At 40.1% G+C, this 22,622-nt stretch overlaps 1 protein-coding gene across 1 annotated transcript in view; it reads right to left on the bottom strand.

Moving 5' to 3' along the window:
- Window positions 1-6,006: 6,006 nt before the first annotated feature.
- LOC122646417 (proline--tRNA ligase, cytoplasmic) overlaps window positions 6,007-22,622 on the bottom strand; it is a 56,191-nt gene continuing 39,575 nt past the window's right edge. The window contains exons 10-13 of the mRNA XM_043839972.1: window positions 9,069-9,353; window positions 8,172-8,390; window positions 6,709-6,802; window positions 6,007-6,089 (exon numbers count right to left, since the gene is read on the bottom strand). Of these exons, the coding sequence (XP_043695907.1) occupies window positions 6,025-6,089; window positions 6,709-6,802; window positions 8,172-8,390; window positions 9,069-9,353 (663 nt within the window). The 3' untranslated portion in view covers window positions 6,007-6,024. The remainder of the gene's footprint in view (window positions 6,090-6,708; window positions 6,803-8,171; window positions 8,391-9,068; window positions 9,354-22,622) is intronic.

The following is a 22,622-nucleotide window of genomic DNA, read 5'->3' as shown; positions in this document are numbered from 1 at the left end:
GAGGTTCCCATGGTCTTAAACTCTTAATTAGATTATAAAAATCACGGTCTTAGCTCCCGCTCTGATACCAAATGTGAATTCACCTAGAAGGGGGGTGAATGGGTGAAGGTTTAAAATTTTAAAAATTAAGCGAAAATTAACACAAATTATAAAGACAAGTAGTAATGAAAATAAGAAGAAAGACACAAAGATTTATAGTGGTTCGACCAACACGTGCTTACGTCCACTCCTCTCAACTTAAAGAAAATGTCACTATTAGAATCTTAAGTAAGAGCAAGAGGACTCGTACAACTACTCTTGAGAAAATGAGCAAGAGGACTCCTCTTGATTTCGAGCAAGAGGACTCAAACAACTAAAGTAAAGTGAAAATAATCACTAAGGGGTTTAGTATTACCTCAAACCTTAGTGAGAATGAGTGCTACCTTTCAAACAGTGCAACTTGAATGCTAATGCAAATGAAGGGAGCAAGAGTGAGATTGATCTTCCTTGAATTTGAGTATATCACTCTCCTTGATCTTTAATTGATGGTACCCCGACCTCAAATCGATCTTGGTAAAGACCTTGGCTCCCTGAAGCTGGTCGAACAGGTCATCAATTCTTGGTAGTGGATATTTGTTCTTGTTGGTCAACTTGTTGAGTTCTCTATAATCAATACACATCCACATACTACCATCCTTCTTCTCAACGAAGAGGACCAGTGCTCCCCAAGGAGACACGCTAGGCTGAACAAATCCTTTTTTCAACAAATCTTATAATTGTTCATGTAGTTCTTTCAACTCAGTTGGTGTTATCCTGTAAGGGGCCTTGGATACAGGTGTTACACCAGGTAGTAAATCAGTGGCAAACTCGGTTTTCCGATCGGGAGGCAACTCGGTCAAGTCATCCGGAAAAACATCCAGAAAATCCCTCACAATAGTTAACTCTTCCAAGGGTTTCACCTTGGCTTCCGCATCGGTCACCAAAACTAGGTAACATTCCCACCCTTGATCCATAAGCTTCTTGGGTCAGAGAGCCAAGATACTGAGCTTCTTGGATTGCTTCCTCCTATCTCCTTTGAATACAAACTCTTCTCCACTGCTAAGTTTAAATACAATTTGCTGCTCCACGCAAGCAAGATTTGCCTTATAGGCGGCCAACCAATCTATACCCAATATTGCATCAATGTCCTTCATATTCAACTCAACAAGGTGTACAATCATATGACAACCACAAATCTGCACAGGTCATGACTCATACACTATGTCTAAGCCAACTACATCCCCAGTCGGTGTGCTAACCGCTAATCCCCGTTCTAGACTCTTGGGCCAATCCCCATTTTCTTAGCGAAAGAGGAAGACACGAAAGAGTGTGAAGCACCCAAATCAAAGAGAACATAAGCGGGGATGGATGCAATGAAAATAGTACCTGACACCAGTATAGAGTCCAGTTATGCATGCATGAGATGACATGATGCACATCAATGATTTAATTAACTTTAAGCTGGGGTGTTACCTGTCAGAACTCCTGGGGTTACCTCAGCTTCCGCATTAGTCATTCTATATGCTTGGGTTGGTATCCTATTGTCTTACGCAGGCAATGGGGGTCGCCCAATCGGCCTAGAATAAGTTGATCGCGAAGCTGCAAGTTGGGCTATAGTCTGTGATGCCCAGAGCTTAGGCTAGGGGCAAGCCCTGGAGATATGTCCATATTGTTGTAATTGTAACACCGCACAGTACCACCAGTAGGTAAGGATGAAGCTGATGACTGAGTAGGTTGTTTGGGCTCTGCCGGCTCCAGACGCTTGTAGTACACTGGTGCATGATTCGAGTAGGGTGCTCGAGGGAACTTGCTTGGTTCCCGGCCAAGTGATGTTGTGGCCTATCTCTTGCCATGTCCTGACTAAGTAAGGTAAGAATTTCTTTGTCTATCCTCAATAGACTTGGCTATCTGGACCATCTTTGCATATGTTTGTGGTCTATGGGATACCAAGATAGAGCTTATACCCGACCTCAAACATTTCTCGAATCTCTTTCCTTTCTCAACATCCACCTTCAAATTATTGGGAGCAAAATGGAATAACTCTTCAAATTTCTATTGATATTCAAGGACTGATTTAGGTCCGTGAGTAATATCCATAAACTCCGTCGCCTTCCTCTCCCAGTAATTTTCCAGAAAATAGTTCTCAAAGAATACTTCCTTGAATTGCTCCCAAGTAAGGTTGGGGTGGGTAGCAACAAAGTTAGGTTGAGTCTGTTTTCACTAATCATTAGCTTTGCCCTTCAACATATAGGCGGCGCATCAAATCTTATAATCCTCATTACACTCAACTACCGTGAAAGTCTTTTCCATCTCTCGAACCCATTTAGCCAGGTGTAATGGGTCTTTTGTCAACCTAGAGAACTCCATGGGCCTCATCTTTTGGAACCTCTCCTTGATTCTAGTGACATCCACTTGAACTTGTGCTGACTGAGCCACCACGGTAGGGGTCGCAGGTGGAGGGGGTGGGGTATTGGCTTCCGTCCTAGCCCTCTCGTTGGCTTCATACCGGGTTGTCATGTGTTCCATAAATTCCCTTTGTTGTTGTTGGAAAGCGAGCCTCATTTCATCCATGTAGTCCATTTGTTGGACCCGAAATTCTCTCAACATATCCCCCACCATTTGGCTAACATTGTGGGCTATGGTATACCTTGGGTCATTAGGGATAGCATGATTGGAGGTCCCGGCTGCATCCCGATTAGGTTTGGGGATTCTACGTCCTCTCCCACATCGTGTATACACTATGGTCAAATCCCTAGAAGGAAAGACCAAAAAGTTATTCCAAAAAAATACACCATATAAATTAATCAAATCAAAGTCATAGAGGGCTCAAAAGTCGGGCGGGGTCATACTCGAAGGGTCCAAGACACATAATATGGATACACGCAAAACAGGAAGCCAAAAGTTCACAAAATAGTCACACTTCGCACTGAACGGACGATGCACCTAGTGGATTGTGTTGCATCGTCCACTTGCCAGCGGACTATGGAAACAGTGAAGTCCATCATTCAAAGCGGACGATGTAGGTTTTGTTTCTAGCGGATGATGTCATCGTCCACTCGCATGGGATTTTGTTTTTAAAAAGGCACGAATCACAAGCCCAGTTTCCTCATTTTTCCTCTTCCATCCGCAAGATACAAGGCTAGGGCGACCAAGGGAGACTCCTACCACTCCAAGCCACTAGGTTCAAGCCTTAGCCTTGGATTTTCGCCCCCAAAACCCCACTCAAGGTAAGTTTCTCTCCTTCCAAACTCCATTCTCCATTCTTTTCTATTCTAACCAAATCTAGGTTAGGTTTACTCCCTTTTTCTTGAAATTTCTTGGATTGATTTGCATCCAATAGAGTTTTTAATTGATTATACCATGAATGTTGGCAAGCCTAGGGCGGTTATGGTATGGTTTGATGTTTCTATCACTTTTTCCCAAATCCAACCCTAGGTTTTTTATGGGATTTTTGCTCAAATTCAAAATTTTTTTTTTTTTTGGGAGCAATTTAGGGTTTTAATGCTTGATGCTTCCATTGATTGAATGTATGCACACCAATGTGCTCATCCATTGGCACAAGTTTCGACCAAAAACATGCCTTGTTCAAAATTCATATTCTCAAATTTTCAAGGTTTGGGACTCTTGTGGTTTCGCCCCAAAGTAGGTACTTTTCACAATGTGGTTGGAACCTTGGTTTGACATTGGTCTTGATAGGTTGTTTTATGTAACCAATGGACTTCCCAACCCACGAATCCACCTATTACCCTAATGTGGGAATCTCCCAATTGCACATGTTATGTTTTTTTTTTTTTATCCAAACTTGTTTAGATTTCTCGCAAGGTTATCTGCACACTTGTTTGTGTTATCTCTCTCTCTCTCTCTCTCTCTCTCTCTCTCTCTCTCTCTCTCTCTCTCTATATATATATATATATATATATATATATATATATATATATATATATATATATCTATATATATCCTTTATTTACATGTGTGGACCACCAATGGCTCCAAGCAAGGTTTTAAAACTCAGGTTTCGACTAGGTTTCGACCAGCCAGAAAACGAGTTCGTCTCGGTTTCGACCATATCTCGGTCGAAACTTGGAACTTTCTCCAGGCTAACTCAAACCTTGGTTTCGAGGCCCAGTAGTTGTTTTTTTGCTCTGATTCTTGTTGTACTGCCTATTTTTGACATTTTAAACTCAATCCATGCATTAGTTTCACATAGAGAACACTAAAAATATTACTTGTGATTTTGATACAAGTTTGATACTGTATTTTGTTCTTGGACATGGTATCAAATAAGGTTTGATCAGAACAGTAACTCCTTAAAAATAAATGAGATTTAAGCAATCTTGGATTTGTTAGAAAGCTTTGTTTTGATAGCTTTCCAATAAGTCCAAGATTGCTTAAATCTGATTTATATTGAAGGAGTTGTGTACCATTTAAACTTAATTTGGTGTGCGCAAATGCCGTCAAAATCACTCTAAATGAAAATATTTTTTTGGACATCAAAACAAATGAATATTTTACCCCACTTTTGATTTTTAGCAATGTTTTGCGATATTGACATTTGTGAAATTTTTAGATTTGAGAAAAACCCCAGCATTAGAAAGTTGAAAATTGCACTTACTGTCGAAAATCTAGTTTTTGTTCTTGAACTGAAGAGTTGACTTTTTTTCCTTTTAGAATTTGATTTTTTAATTATTTTTATTGGATTCAAATAAGGGGTATTTGCTTATTTATGAATAAGATCTTAAATAAATAAAACATTTACTTAAATGATATTAGACATAACTAAGTGTCTGTCCTGGTTTCTGACAATTTCTAACATAAATACCTGTCTATCCAAGTTTCGAACCAAGTTTCCCCTAATAAAATAGGCATATGTGTCGAAACCACCGAAATATGATCGAAACTTGTCAAAACCATCGAAACCCGGTTGAAACCAGAGATTTTATAAAATCCCCCTTCAACTTGTCTCGGAAAGGAAACCGAGTTAACTCGATGGTTTCAACAAGTTTCAGTCGAGTTTTTGTTCCATGGCTCCGAGAAGTGGTGCAAGAAACCAAGCTCCGCCTAAGGAATTCAATGCTCATTGCTTCCATTCGATAGGGAATGCGGCCTTGTGGGGTGATCTTTAATATGCATCCGTCATCCCCAAGAGCAAGATAGTTACTGCCGATCTTCGGTCCTTTCGAATAGCGGAGAGGTTTACCCATCTTGGATGATCAAACATACTTGAACCCGAAGAGGATTTTTATCCTTTACTGGTCCACTATTTTTATGCCAATTTGGAGATGGTAGACAACGGTGAGGCAGAGTGTCGATTAACTACATGGGTCCATGGGGTGTACATTACCTTTACCACGGCCGAGCTAAGTGAGATTTTGGGGGTATCATTGGAGGGTTTGCTTAAGTACGGGCACCCAAGGTGTGAGTACATGGCTTTCCTCTCCGATGAGGAGTAATTTGATATGCTGACGGTTCTGCATCCCGAAGCGATAGAGACTCGACTCCTCATCAAGAAAAGAAGTCAACTTCACAGGTTATGAATCTTTCAGTGCCAACTATACTTCCAACTAGCAGAAAAATCATGAGCTGTAGACACAAGAGATACATAGGGCCACAACGATCTTGTTCAAGGAATTTCCTTGCGTAAACAAATCGAGACATGATAAAGGATAAACCCCAAGAGAAATGAAGACATGAATAAAGAAAGAAGATAAATAAATAAAATAAAATCACGAAGAATTTCATTGGATTCTGCGTTCTAAAGTTACCACTAGGAGTTCTTTCATTAGTTGTTCACAAAGGATAATAAAATTAGGGTGGGTGTTTGTAATATCATTGTGCAAGCTTCAATTAAAACCCCTGAGAGATTGAATTGAAAGATTCCATTAGTCTAATACACTAACAGAACAAAATCACTTTGAGTAGTGAGAAACTAGATGCAACCCACACATTAAATGAAGAAAACTAATATAAGCTCCTCCTGTATTTGCCTAACAAATAGTCCAAGATTTAATAGCTCCTACCCCAGTAGGTCCACTTCTTTGCAGGCTTTCCTGAGGCAAAGCAAAGTGTCCCTGAAAATTTAACATGAAACTCCAAAATGAGACAGTGTAACATATAATTCAACATAAAATTGGAATAGTTCAGTTTTTTTACCAGTTAAAATAGTCAGAAAGAGTAAGGATATCATCAAAAAATATTAAAAACAATAGCCATTACATTCTTTAGCAACTCCTAGGGAGCAACTATATAGGTTGAAAGTAGAAAAACAAAAAAGGCATCCACCGACCATCTTTAACAGATGTCAATCTGAGATCATTTTGGCAACATGAACATTGAAATAAAGCCTGAAGAATGCCACATTCAAACTGTACTAGGTCATGCTTAGTTCCTCCATACATTATAAGCAGGGGGAACACTTTCACCCAAAGACACATGCTATCCAAAATATGAATAAGAAACCAGTTAACTACAATTCATCCCCTTCTCAAACAATTGTGGGGGGTTGAGATTTTGCAAGGTCTTCTTGGAAGGTCCCTCATTCTAGTCTAACCAGGAAGAGACTAAAGAAGAAAAACAGTGAAGCAAAGAGCACAATTGGGAATAAGACATAGTCTAGCACTAGCAGCATTCTGATGATAACAATGACAATAAAAAACCAAAAATATCACAAGACAACACAAAGTATTCTACCTGGGGGGAGTTCCGGCTGGTCAAATGGGGAACAAAGTGTCTTAGCTGCTCCCATTTCGCCTTTTGTCCGTGCTTTCACATCTTTCTCAACATCCTAGAAAATTACAAAGTTGTCAGGTATGATCACGGCAATAAACAGTGTCAACTAGTAGTCTGGGAACAGCAATCAGCTGCCTTACAAAATAAATTATTTCCCAGCAAAAAAGAAATTCTTGAATTTGGAAACATAACGAAAAAGGGTGTTCAAAGTGAACTGTTGCAGCAAGTTGGAGAAAAACTTGTGGAGGACAGAGCTTCTACCATTACGGAGACTCAGCATAGTTACATTTTCGCTAGGATTGGAGTCAGAGGTATCATGGGGGGTATACATTATCAGGCATATCAGAGCAATGGCCTGCCAGATGTGAACTGCTCGTTCAGTTGGAGCCCTAGAACAGCTAATGATGTTGCAGATCGGTTGGCTAAAAAGGTTGTTTAAAAGGGCCTCAGCCTCTTTTGGGAATTCCATCTCACCAAATTAGAAGTCTTCTGTTTATATGCTGTGTATTCGGATACAGTTCTGCGCTTTTCTTCTTTCCTTTAGCCTTGCTAGTCTTGAGCTATTGTAAATATTTTTCGTTGATCAATAAAAATCTTTTCATGCATTTTTTCCTTCTAGTAGATAGTAATATTTTTGGAAAAGTTTTGAAAATTCTTCAAATTGGCAAATATTACATAATCCCAATTTTGAAAGAATGTAATTTGGATCTTCTTGAAGAATGTCATCACCGGCTTCTCCGATGAATTGTATGTTGATGTGGTGACTAGCATCAGAACGGCAGGGGGCCAAGGCCTCTGTTCAATCTCAATTGGGCTGCACCAAGGATCAGCCTCGAGCCCTTATTTGTTTGTGCTTATCATGGATGACTTAACAAGAGGCATACAAGATGATGTCCCATGATGTATCAAAGTATCTTTTGCATTCCATGCAAACTATACTACTTTACGGTCCACAAATTAATGAATAAAAGCCAATGTTTAAACTCTGTGAATATGCAATATACAAGATAAAGAGTTATTCCACCAGATACCCAGTTTTTCATACTATTCATATATGAGGGTTGGAACTCAATCTTTAGTTTAAGAAAATTTAATCATAACCCAACAAAAAAAGATCCAGATTCTTTTCAAAATCTACACTAGCATTTCTTATTTAGTATCCCCACATTTTAGCAAAATCAGCAGAATTAATATGGAGAACATGATTTCGTGGAAGTAAAGTCTAGTTCTTCAACCATCACAAAATTTTCCTACAGTATTTCTCAATGGCAAAAGCATACAATCCAAAATTTAGTTGCAAGTACCATTAAATGATAGCAAGTCTGATGATCAACATGCAAATGTCTATGTTAATGCAAAACATAAAACAACAAAATGTATATATTCCTTTGTGCGTATTAATATGATAAAAATGGACAATTTACCTCCTCATCACACCAAGGAGCCAAGATCATCTTCTTTTGATTTAGTGCTTCAACGAATTCATCCCATGTATGCACCACCTTAATGTGCTCATCCCGTTTTTGTTTTGCAGCATCAAACAGGCTTTGCTGAATACTAGCCAAAATATCTTTTACTTGCTCAACCAAAGTGGACATAGGAATATCAATTTTTGCCGAATTGTCACGGCGAACAACACGAACCTGCATAAAATTCAACATATTCACTCATTCACCTGTGCATGATATTTAGTATTACACTAAAAGCATGATTATGACAAAAATCATGAGGCTTTAAAAATGTATAACATATCTCAACCTGCATGTTCTGTCATGTCATTATTGTTGCATAAATGCATGTAGAATCATTGGCACTAAAAATAGGACCATTCAATACAGAACCAAGATAAGTAAAATCACGATATAAGGCTGGCTCCGACTTTACTTAATGGGGGAAACCTAGATGATAGATTACAATGCTTCACTTGTTCAAAAAGAATATTGTTATCTTCATGAAAAATGCGATGCTATAATGACAGATATGAACAATGCCTGAGCATCCACCTATATGTTCCATGCACATTTACAGGAAACACTGTTGTGGGTTGATTCATTGGCAAATAAATTGTTATGTTATCCATTAAGTTGTTCCTAAATTCTTCTTATCAGATAAGCCAGCAGGTAGCTCAGGAAAGAAACATAAAGAGATATAACATGAAGAAAGAAGAAAGATGGCCAATCATTGATAGTCCAAAGTATTGTACAACTATGCTGTAATAGCGAGAGGTAAAGTAGATGCCAGACAATGAAAGAGATGAAACAAAGAGAAACAAAAACAGTAGTTTGTGACAGTAGATGAGAACAGGGATAGACGTGCAATACCTGATTATTAGCAACATCTTTTGGCCCGATTTCAATTCTCAAAGGAACACCTTTCATTTCCCAGTGCGAGTACTTCCAACCGGGTGAATAGTTGTCTCTAAAATCTTCTTCAACACGAAAACCAGCTTTACTCAACATATTAGCAGTTGTTGAGCACGCATCAAAGATAGCTTTTGTATCAGCATCTTTGTATGGCACAGGAATCACAATAACTTGTACAGATGCTACCATAGGAGGTAGTACCAAGCCTTTGTCATCCCCATGAACCATCACCATCACCCCAATCTGTATGTTACAAAGAAACAGGAAAGCATTAACTTAGGGTAACTATCTATTACTATTTGGATTTCCATCTGACGTGCATGGCATGCATCCAGTGGGTCATATACTCCAATTTAATTCAATATATACCAATAAGAAGAATGAAATTTCAAAAGCTACACAAATTTGTCAGACTGTTGTTACTTATATCTACATCATGGAACTTCCCCACTAGCTCAGTTGGCAAGGTCTTTATCTAGTTGTAGCATAGACCCTGAATAGATTCCCAGTTCACCTCTTAGCCATATACACTTACAGTTGGCAGGCTGCCCAATCAATTATAATCAAGGGGGAAAAAGAGATACACTCTGCAAAGCAAGCATCTGAACCAGTAAAATTTTGAAAAACCATGAGGTTCTTGAAATGAAATGAAGATGCCTTTTTCCTTAGTACAGCAAGATATGGACTTCTCATGTAGGTAGCAACCAATCTTGATTTCAATGACGCAAGAGCATAATCTGATCCATGTGTACCAACTCATAAGCATGGGAACAGAAAATTACCTTCTAGGTATCATTGGGAGACGAACCATAGAAGAAATGTGTTTTGAGGCGTGCTCACATAAGCCCATATGGATTTGGAAGCCGGGTCACAAAACCCTATTTGGGTTCGCTATGGGCCCGCCAAAATGCACAATAGCCAATATTAGGAAGAAAATGAAAAATGGCAGTTTAGTAAATATTCCAAAGCTTGTAAGGGAGAGTGACAGAGCTGAAATAATCAGAACTTTCAATGGGCTCTTAGGTCGGTAAAAGTAAAAAGGATAAGATGGGGACTAAAAAATTCTAGAGAAGAGACAAAATTGGAAAATAAACTTAAAATAAGGGACAATAAAGAATGAGAGGGAGGTGTAATTTTGGGAAACCAATTCTCAAAAGACAAATCGTGTGCGTGTTGGGGGGGGGGGGGGATCACCTTCAAACTCCCGAACAACAAGGCCAGTAGAAGGAGAGTTCGTTCGGAGAGGAGATCTCCCTCAATAGAATTCCAACCGAAGTGAGAATTCGGGAGTGATCGTTATTCAAACCCCTCTTGATTCCAACCAATAGAAATTTCAACAGATCAAGATTAGTTTGAAAATAAGCTACTGCACATCAAACCAAGAGGTAGAAGCAGACCAGACCTGAACATCTTCAAAGCTCACCGAGGGAAAACATATGGGGCCAAGATTCTTAAACTGTAGTCACCCATAGATACTGGTTCACACTCCTAAGTTTCATCCCTTCCCAATGAAACTGATGCAGGACAATCTTGGACCGGGCCGACCCAACTGGTGTACTACATTGGAGTGACCCAAACCCAGTTGAACCGAGTCCAGTTTAAGTGTTTGGATCTAGTAGGATTTTAGGAAGTTTATTTTATTTGGGAAATTATTATGTAATCTTTTATTTTAAGGTAATTATTAGACACAGGGAAATTTCCAATTCGAGTTTTATTGGGTTTTTATTTTAGTTAGCCTGGTTTTAGTAAGTAATTAGGAGTCTTTAATTTGGGTGCCTTTTATTCTCTTTATATATGATGTAATTCCCCATCATTAGAGATACACAAGAATGAATTGAAAAAAAAGTGAGTTTGTGCATGGGCACACCTCCCCCCCCCCCCCAAACCCCCCCTTCTTCTCACGGCTTCTTCTCCCCCCCTCTGATTTCTTTTCAGATTTCCCCTCTCCTATTCTGTCCCCCATTATCTGGTATCAGAGCCGAAGGATCCCATCTTCTTCCTTCCCTTGTGATTTCTTTTCCCCAGTCTATTCTTCTTCCTCCTTTTTCTTTCCTAATTTCTTTTCTCTGCGGTTGTGACCGAACAACACCAGCAGCAACCCCCACCTTCCCTTTGATTCCCATAAAACCCCAAACCATTTGCCATATCACCCATCATTGTCGCCAACATCACATTCTGTACGTGACCTTTCAACCCCATCTTTCATTCCAACATTGGAAAAAAACAAATCAATCCTGCTGTTACCACAGCACCCTTCCCCTCACTTCCGACTCCCACAGCAACCTGCGTCTTCACCGTCCCACCTCCCTTGATTTCCACACAAAAAAAAAGTCGAGACTCTGTTGAAACAGAAATCGACCAAAACCCAAACCCCATCTCATCCCTTCCCCACAGCAGCTTCCGCTGAATCCCCAACCCATCCATTCGTTTCCCAGTTTCCCAACCCACAGCACTTCAGTTTAAAAAAAAAAAAAAAAAAAAAAAAACAAAACAAAACAAAACCAGAACTCTCTCTCATCCTCCACAACAACCCACATCCACTGAAATCCCAACCCCAGCTCTCATTTCCCCTTCTACCTCACTGAAACAGCGAAATACACATTAAAGAAAACAAAAAAAAATCCCCTGCAATTCCCACCAACAAACCCCTAATCCCATCTTCTTCGTTTCCATTATCAAAACCCCCAACCCACCACCCCCCCCCTTCTTGTTTCCGCCAGAGCCAAGAAAAAATTAAAAAAAAAAGAGTGAAGAAGAGCGCAGAGAGAGACGAGAGAGGACCAAATTCAACAAAAAAAAAAAAAAAAAAAAGAGGCATACCTGGATTTCCGCCTCAACCTCCTGGTTTCTTGCCATGTTCTTCTCCATCGCTAGGTCTCCCCCTCATCGCCAATAGCAGCGCCTTCCTAGCAGTCCCCCCCTCTCTGGTTCGACAGAATCAGACTCCCAGTTGACAACGGTAATTCCTCTTTTCCCCTGGTCACGTTTGCCTTCCTAATAGACTTTGTTTTTTTTTTTTTTCCCCTTTTACTGCTTTACCCCTCCATATTTTGGTTTACTGCTTTTTTTTAAATTAGCTTCCAACATTACCCCCTCCCTTCTAACGTCTTAGTTGTTTAAGGCCTATGTTCCTTTTCCAGAATTACCCCTTTCATCTACTTTTTTTTTTTCCTAATTCATCCTTTTTTATTATCATCTTCCAATTTTACCTTGGGTATGGAAACCCATATTTTTCCCACTCGATTGGGATTGCCCAATGGAAAAGGTGTCATATTCCTTGTTGATAATGAGAAAAGTAGCAATTTCGACTCGCAACCCATAGTAGAGATGTTGTCGAAGACCGGCGAGATATGTTATGACGAGCTTGTTGATCAATACTTCGTCGAATTTGCTCATACCACATACTATGATGAGGCTTGGTGTCAGATATTTCCCTCCTCAAGGCGCATCATCAAAGTGGGCCGTGATTGGGTGAATGAGCATTGTGGCAACGTTGACCTTCTCAACAACACTTGTATTCTAAGGCCATTGCATTTGACCAAGGTCATATTTTGAGAGGATTAAAGCAAAAGGTAACCACACCGCAATCGCATGAAGAACCAATTCCCCCATAGGTTGTCGAAGAGCACGAGGATGACCCTGTGATCGAGAATAAACTCAACGGTCAGATCGAGGTCAAAGCCGAAGAACAGATCGACGGTCTAAATGATAGTTTGAACCCCCATGACAAGATTCCAATCGACGAAATACAGTTGATGGATGATCTTCAGCAAATCGTAGCGACCGATCCTTTTATCCCTATACTGATTGTTGATGTTCGTGACATGCCCTGGATCATCGCTCCATCAAAGCCGTTGTTCGTGGACACCGACCGAGTGTTGTTGATCCTTTCCTTCTCTAAAACTTGTGGACAAGTTTTTCTTAACCACGAGAGAGTTTATGCAGGACAATCTTGGACTGGGCCGACCCAACTGGTGTACTACATCGGACTGACACAAACCCAGTTAAACCGAGTCCAGTTTGAGTGTTTGGATCTAGTAGGATTTTAGGAAGTTTATTTTATTTGGGAAATTATTATGTAATCTTTTATTTTAAGGTAGTTATTAGACAAAGAGAAATTTCCAATTTGAGTTTTATTGGGTTACTATTTTAGTTAGCCTGATTTTAGTAAGTAATTAAGAGTCTTTAATTTTGGGTGCCTTTCATTTCTCTTTATATATTATGTAATTCCCCATCATTAGAGATATGCAAGAATGAATTGAATAAAAAGTGACTTTGTGCGTGGGTACACCTCCCCCCCCCCCCAACCCTTCTTCTTCGAACGGCTTCTTCTCCTCCCCCTCTGATTTCTTCTCAGATTTCCCCTCTCCTATTCTGTCCCCCATTATCAGTTGATGCAGGACAATCTTGGACCGGGCCAACCCAACTGGTGTACTATATTGGACCGACCCAAACCCAGTTGAACCGAGTCCAGTTTGAGTGTTTGGATCTAGTAGGATTTTAGGAAGTTTATTTTATTTGGGAAATTATTATGTAATCTTTTATTTTAAGGTAGTTATTAGACAAAAAAGGGAAATTTCCAATTTGAGTTTTATTGGGTTTCTATTTTAGTTAGCCTGGTTTTAGTAAGTAATTAAGAGTCTTCAATTTTGGGTGCCTTTAATTTCTCTTTATATATGATGTAATTCCCATCATTAGAGATATGCAAGAACTAATTGAAAAAAAGTTGAGTTTGTGCGTGGGCAGACCTCCCCCCCCCCCTAACCCTTCTTCTTCTCACGGCTTCTTCTCCCCCCCCCCCTCTCCCTCTGATTTCTTCTCAGATTTCCCCTCTCCTATTCTGTCCCCCATTAGAAACCCCCACACAGTTTAATTCCCAATGTCGAGACTGCCACCACAGCTGGAACGCACAGGTAAAGAGAAGAAAGAACAAGATGGAAGAGAATTGTTAGCAGCCTTAGAACTGAATGCTTGAGTGATCAATAGGGATCACCAAGTAATGTAGTCCTAGGTAGGAGTAATCCCACTAGGAACCAAGGTAATAGGATCTCTTAACATGGCTGGCCGATTGGGACAACTTAGGCTAATTAGGGCAGAATTAGGGTTATGGTTAGGGTTTCGACTTAGGGTTTTATTTGGTAATGATGTGCAGAATTTTATGATTCTATTGGTGTAGGTTTGGATCAATTTGGATGAAGTTGGAAATCTAAGGTTTCGGGTTAGAGGCCTTATGAAAATGGACTGTTTGTGAGATCTAGGGTTTAGGGGCAGATTTTAGGAAAGAGGTTTATAGGGTATTAATGGGCAGGTCTAGGGGGTTATTTTGGTATAAAGAAGTTAGGGTTTGGATGAGTTACAAAATTCTGCAATTTAGGGCAGAATTGGATTTAGGGTTTTAGGGTTCTAATGGATCTATGGATTAATGGAAGGGGTGATAATAGGAGTAGATGGAGCTTAAGTTAGAGGATTAGAAGAAGAAGGTTAAATGCTGAATTAATAAACTACTTGAAAGATTAAATCTTCAATGGTAGCAGCTTTGAAGAACTAGAAGAAGGACCTCCCGATCTACAAGATGCAAGGAGTCGATCGGAGTCCACCAATCCCTTCACCTTGATATTACCCACAAGGTAGCCTTGATATTACTCACAAGGTAGCCTTGATATTACTCACAAGGTTCACTCAACAGAGCAGAGCAGTAGCTATGGCAGCAAACAAAAGCTTTTTCATTAATCAAATTCGTGTGTAATGCTGGCCTCTCTTACAAACTTATATAGAAGACTCAAAAATAGACTTAGACACTAAAAAGGAATGGCCTAACCTTATCCCTAACCTATTAGGCAACTTAAACTGACTAGGAAACTCAAATAGACTCAAAATAGAGTCCTAATGACTTAAAAACAACTTAAACTACTTAAAATAAAGAAGATTCCCTAGTAGCCAATAGGATATAAGAACCTCTTAGCCAATAGGATCACTTCACTTAAATTAAACCAATTGAACCAATTGGATGCAACCAATTTAAAACGGTTCAATTAAAAACACAAAATAAAAACTAAATATTGGGCTAATCCCGTATGCAACCTATATACCCCTATTTCAGGCCCACTAAAGTGGCCTAATGCATAGAAACCCTTGGGAACAAAGGCCCAACATATATATATCCCAACCCTACACTTATTCCCAATGAAACAAGCCCTATTTGATGATGAATCTGCATCACCAAGCCTTTTATTTATAATAAAAGGAGTTACAGATATTTAGACTTCAACTAGGAAAACTCCCCTTGCCGATTCCAATTAGGAATAATAACTAGGAATTGGCTGGGGGGGGGGGGGGGGAAGGAGGGAAAAACCAAAAATACCCCTATCAGGTAGGATTACATTATTTTAGCACTCCCCCTCAAGTTGGAGCATAAATATCGAACATGCCCAACTTGACTAAAATAGGATGAAAGACTTTCCCACTTAACCCTTTAGTGAATACATCGGCTAATTGGTTAGCAGACTGCACAAAAGGAACACAGACTAGCCCTTCTTCCAACTTCTCTTTGATAAAGTGCCTATCAACCCCCACATGTTTGGTACGATCATGTTGAACCGGATTGTGAGCAATGCTAATGGCAGCCTTAGTCACAATACAACATCATGGGAAGACGGACAGGAGCACCAAGATCTTGCAATAAACCTTTAAGCCATAACAGTTCACAGATGCCCTGTGCCATAGCACAAAATTCTACTTCAGCACTAGACCTTGCCACTATGTTCTGCTTTTTACTACGCCATGTGACAAGATTTCCACCAACAAATGAGCAATAGCCAGAGATGGACTTTCTATCAGATGATCCAGCCCAATCAGCATCAGTATATGCTTCAACTCGAAGATGGCCATGAGGAGACAAGAGAATTCCTTTTCCTGGAGCTGACTTCAAGTAACGAAGAATTCAAAGAACAGTATCCATATGAAAGGAATAGGGATCATGCATGAATTGATTTACCATATTCACGGCAATGGCTATGTCTGGCCGTGTATGAGATACGTAAATAAGCTTTCCCACCAACCTCTGATAACCCCTTTGTCAACCGGTTCACCCTCCTTTTCCATGAGCCGTGTAGTAGCTTCCATACGTGTATTAGAAGGATGACACCCTAACATCCTAGTCTCCGACAAAAAATCTAGGATATACTCCTTTGAGATAGAAAGATGCCTTTAGAGGATCGAGCAACTTCTATCCCTAGAAAGTATTTTAGTTTTCCCCAGATCTTTTATTTCTAATTCTCGACCAAGGGAAGTCTTCAACTTGCTAATCTCGGATCGAGAAACCATCCCCCCAAGGGTGCTGCTTCGGTCACCAGTGGTGTTCCAAACCGGCACTAGCTCTATGAGTCTTCAAAACAACCCACTGGATTTTCTTCTTCGTAAGGGGAGGAAGATGAGGCTAAACAGCTATATTGGACTCTCTGATACCATCTTTGCCACACCCCGAACCCACCCCCTGGGAGGATTCGATGGCTGACCCGAATACCCGATGTATTCGGAGACCACCAGGATCCAGATGCAGTAAGTACACGTCACAAGCACAACACAATTTCAAGATAACACGTGTTACATTGATCAGAGTGCAGGGAATGTAAAGTGCTATAAGTTTTATACATATTATTTACATTGAAAGTTCCAACAGCTCGATGTTCTCAAGTTCACGACCATCGAGCCAACACACAATAATTCTAAAATATAAACAGTAGAAATTCATCCACCAAAAAGGATAGTAGTAAACAAAAGAAAATAAAAAGGTAACGCCACGTTATCAGTTCTTGTTCTCCAAGTAATCCTTTCTGCCATAAACGCATTCACCTGCAGGATCATCTAAAAAAGAGGGAATTCCACAGGGGTGAGCTCCACTGAGCCTAGTAAGTAAAGGATAGACCACACACACAAACATACATCCTAAATGCATGGGTTCAATTTTAATATTAAATCCACCTAACCGCCCCGAGACGTAACTTCAACTGTTGTAGTGAGCCCACAGTGGTCGTTGGTATGGTATACCTTCCCATGGGTAGACCCCGATAATCATAGCCAGGACCCCATCTCGGTGTCCTTCACACTCCTCAGTGACAGGGAGCTATGATTACCCAACACCTAAACCCCTGCTAGTAAAGGTTGTAGCACTAAGGAATGACATTCCTAGCCATATGCAGTCCAAATGGCATAGTAGGAGGTGTACAGTGCTCTCGCATCCCATACTACAGCACACCATACCTCTCGTTTCCAAGCCGACTACTGCATCTAATCTATCACAAGAATTCATATTGTCAATCATTCTACATCATATCATTCACAACCATAAGTTATAAACAATGAAATCAATAAATATCATAAATAAAACATGCAAATGATTCCTGACAAATACATCTAAGAATGAAATAAACACTCTTACAAGAAATCAAAGCCTACCCCCACTTACCTAGTTATGATCGAGATGGTGATGTTGGGTTATGTTCCGTGTCGGTGGTCGATGCGATTTGACGAGCGAACGATAATGTCCTACGAATGTTTAACCACATCCGGTGTTAGGAAGTGTCAAAAACTTGTGTGGAATCCTAGGGTTACCTTGTGGTAAGGTTGGATAAGGTCTAAGACGTGTTCATGAGTGAAACAGCATCTCTGGTTGATGAACCAGTCAACTGGGACACCAACTTGAGATGGCAGTGTTCTAAAAATTGATATAGTTATTCTCTAGTGGATGAACCAGTCAACTGGGACACCAACTTGAGATGGCAGTGTTCTAAAAATTGATATAGTTATTCTCTAGTGGATGAACCAGTCAACTGGGACACCAACTTGAGATGGCAGTGTTCTAAAAATTGATATAGTTATTCTCTGGTGGATGAACCAGTCAACTGGGATACCAACCTGAGATGGCAGTGTTTTAAAAAACTGAAGTAGCATTCTCTGGTTGATGACCCAGTCGACTAGGACATCGAATAGAGATGCACAGCAGCCCCAAAAATACAGAAAACAGTATCTTAATGGGGTTTTGGGCCAGATTTTTCCCAAATTGTTCGGGGGATATTGTTTACGCGTCCAATTCCATGATGTGGACCCATCTTATGATTTAATTACAGGGGAAGATAGGGTTCTAAGGTTGGGTATAACCATGGATGTAGTTCTTGCTTCAAATTGGCATAACAACCATCTATGGCTGAAACAAGAATCCAGTGCCTTAAATCAAACATCAAAGATGTTAATAGGTTAGAAATAAGGCAAACATAGGATTAGGGTTTCAGTTGGGCTTTATCTTCATAGTAGGATGAATCCTACCATGGATTTCATCCAAACAAACAAAGGATTAGGTTATGGAGCATGGTTTAACAAGGATTAAGAGGAACTCAAACTAGGAAGGTGGATTGATAAGAGGATGAACTGATCTTACCTGTTTAGAGTCTTTGAACTTCTTCTCCTTCTTTTCTTCTCTTTTCTCTCCTCTCTCAATCGGCCTTTCTTCCTTTTCTTCTTCTCCTTCTCTTCTTTTCCTTTCTCTTCTTTTCAAACGGTTAGAATAGGGGATAAGAATAAAGTTTAGATTAGTTTTACTTTTATTAAATAATCATTATGTTAGTTAGTCGACTAATATGTTAGATAAAACTTAATTATTTTAAGTTTTTCTTCTTCTCCTTCTTTTAGTCGGTTAGTAGGGTGTGGATAGATGTTGGTTTTTAATTAATTAGATTAGTATGGAATGTCTTATTAGATAAGTTTAGGTTGATTTTTTTATATTAACTAATTATAGGGCGGTTTATGTATCTGAATAGTAAGTTGATTAGGTGTTAGTTTATCTAATACTTAAGATTTAATAATTTACTTATTTTATAATCCAACCCAATACAACTTTCTAGTTTTTGTCTTTTTATAGAATTTCATTTGTTTATGCCTTAAGCCGATCCTTACGCCGATATTTGGATTTTGTGGGTCCCATGGGTCCTAGAATATTGGGGAAAACATTCCAAGCCGTTAATCGGGATGCGGCAACGAGATCCCCGACCCAAAACACTGGGCCCCGCGCCTCTAGAGCAAAATCCGTGGTGGTACAATTCTCTGGTTGATGCAACAATCAACTAGTACATCAACCTGAGAATTATGTTTTTGTTTTCTCCGTGTCGGAACATCCAAAAGTCGATGCGTTCCGCAAGCAAACCCACACGGACATAGTTAAAATACTAAAATTACCTAATACGTGGTTAGGATCTCTTACCACGAGTTTTACATCCACGTGTGGATCCCACAACCGCACGGGGGAGGTGTCTATCGTTTTGCCGACGAGCGGCGTGTTACCACCGGGATTCCTTCTTCATCTTGTACTTGTTCGGACATCAAATCAATACTCCATAACGTGCACGGTGCTATGACCTCGGGTTCCGGATCTACATTCGGATTCGGGTTAGGATTCGGATCAAAATATGCTAGGCCGTAACATTCTCCCCACCTTACAAAAATTTCGTCCTCGAAATTTAATGTATCCGGGGATCCGTAGAGGTGAGGATACCTTGACTTCTTTTCATCTTTTCGTCACCCAGATTTTCCTTGATTCGATGCGATTACATCATGGTATCTTTTGTCTCGTATTGTTATGAATCTTTTTATTTTGATTGAACCACCAAGGTTTAATTCTCAAGTGACCTAAATCATGCCCGGGTTTGGTTGACCTAAAGCTCCACTTAATATAAGAGCCTAAAGGGAAACGAATCCCAAATGTATATTCCAAGAAATCGACCGATCAACCTATCCTCGCGTATTTCACCCACTAATCCATGTTTCTTATGGTTTGGGATTATATGGTAAAAGTCTATACTGCCTTGTCTGTACGGCTTTTTTTATGAAGCCCTTTACTTCTGATTTTCTAATACCCAACTCAACTTTAGAATGAATTAGAATATTGATGGAATCACTATTGTTCACTCCCAATAACGGAGGGGACATTCGGTGACCCATTACTCCACTCATACCTATTGTTGAGCAAGGTCTCGTCAAAAATCCTTCGATTTTGGTCTCTTTCCGTTCTTGGTTGTTCTTGGCTATACTTGACACCCATTATTTAATTTCTAGATTTTGTTATTTATCACCACTACTTGGTACACTTTAAACTTACATGAATTCAGCCTGAAATATTCTATTTATCTGGTTCGCGATTATATAACCTTATCGAGACTTAATTACGTGTCCCGGTCTCTCACCGACCCTCTAGAAGCTAGATACGAATCGAAGATTTCTTAATGGTTAAGACTCATACACTTCGTTTAGATTCACAACATACCCAGCAGGAGTGCTAACCACAAATTTGTGTCCCAAGTTCTTCTAGGGCATATTCATCTTATCGCAAAATAGTAGAAACGAAAAGGATGACAATCGACTCAGTCAATTGGCAAGGTTCACAGCTACATCACAACCGTCTAGTGCGAACATTTATTGTTTCAACTGCAACCAGTTGGGGCATATGTCCAGGGATTGCCCATATCGTAAAGCCAAGCACGGGTCACAAGTATACGTCCCCCATCTCGAGCAGCCACAACAAGACACTAGGCCAGAAATGGGTCAAACTTTTCAGCCCCTTCGACCAACTACAATTCAAGAAAGTTCTCAGCCCATTAGGTCTGCATATAATCCACGACCCTTTGGTCCGATCCGATGTTATGAATGCAATAAAACCGGACACGTATCCAGAAATTGCCATGCCTCAAGCCAAGCAACAACAACTGCTCCGTCCCCTCAACCGACTACACCTGTCTATCCGCCTGCTGGACCTAGCCACTGCTATACGTGCAAACTGCCCGAACACATGTCTAGAGATTGTCCCCATTGCAGATTTCGTGCACCACGGTGAGTTCCACCTATTGCTCGACCTTACTAGTCCCAAAGTAATAAAGTTCAAGAGCAAGACTGTGCCTTGACCACGAAAGGAACTGAGATAAATCAGGCTATGAGAACAAGTACCTTATCCAAATCATTCTCACCTGATCGAGTATTAATTAACTCTGGTACATCACACTTTTCGTTTCCACTGTTTTGCGATAAGATGAATGTGCCCTAGAAGAACTTGGAACACAAATTTGTGGTTAGCACTCCTGCTGGGTATGTTGTGAATCTAAACGAAGTGTATGAGTCATAAACGTTAGAAAACCTTCAATAGGTATCTAGATTCTAAAGGAACGGTGAGAGACCAAGATACGAAAATAAGTCTCGATAAGGTTATATAATCGAGAACCAGATAACTAGAACATTTTAGGCTGAATTCAAGTAAGTTTAAAGTGTACCAAGCAGTGGGTGGTAAATAACAAAATCTAAAAATTAAATAACGGGCGTCAAGTATAGCCAAGAACCGAGAACGGAAAGAGACCAAAATCGAAGGACTTTTAACGAGACCTTGCTCAACAATAGGTATGAGTGGAGTAATGGGTCACCGAACGTCCCCTTCGTTATTGGGAGTGAACAGTAGGGATTCCATTAATATTCCAATTCATTCTAAAGTTGAGTTAGGTATTGAAGAACCATAACAACGGCCTTCGTAAGAAAAGCCGTGTAGACAAGGCAGTATAGACTTTTACCCTTTAATCCCAAGCCATAAGAAACATGGATTAGTGGGTGAAATACGCGAGGATAGGTCGATCAGTTGATTTCTTGAATTATACGTTTGGGATTCATTTCCCTTTAGGCTCTTATATCAGGTAGAGCTTTACGTCAACCAAACCCGGGTCTGATTTAGATCACTAGAGAAGTTAACCTTAGTGGTTCAATCAAAATAAAAAAAGAGTCATACCAATACGAGACAAAGTAATCACATCGAATTAAGGAAAGTCTGGGTGACGAAAAGATGAAAGGAGGTCAATGTATCCTCACCTATATGGATCTCCGGATACGTCAAATTTCGAGGACGAAATTTTTGTAAGGTGGGGAGAATGTTACGGCCTGGTATATTTTGATCCGAACCCTAACCCGAATCCGAATGTAGATCCGGAACCCGAAGTCGTGGCATCAAGTGCGTTATAGAGTATTGATTTATGTTCGAACAAGTAGAAGATGAAGAAGGAATCCCGGTAGTAACCCGCCGTTCTTCGGTAAAACGACAGATACCTCCCCCGTGCAGTTGTGGGATCCACATGCGGATGTACAACTCGTGGTAAGAGATCCTAACCACGTATTAGGTATTTTTAGTATTTTAATTATGTCCGTGTGGGTTCGCTTGCGTAACGCATCGACTTTTGGATGTTCCGACATGGAGAAAACAAAAACTGGATTCTCAGATTGATGTACTAGTTGATTGCTGCTTCAACCAGAGAATTGTACCATCGCGGATTTTGCTCTAGAGGCGCGGGGCCCAGTGTTTTAAGTTGGGGATCTTGTCGCCGCATCCCGATTAACGGCTTCGAATGTTTTTCCCAACATTCTAGGACCCATGGGACCCACAAAAATCCAAATATCTGTGTAAGGATCGGCTTAAGGCATAAACAGACAAAATTC

The sequence above is a fragment of the Telopea speciosissima genome, chromosome 11 (genome assembly GCF_018873765.1).
Source record: "Telopea speciosissima isolate NSW1024214 ecotype Mountain lineage chromosome 11, Tspe_v1, whole genome shotgun sequence".
Lineage (NCBI taxonomy): Eukaryota > Viridiplantae > Streptophyta > Magnoliopsida > Proteales > Proteaceae > Telopea > Telopea speciosissima.
This window is presented reverse-complemented; position numbering and strand designations above follow the sequence as displayed.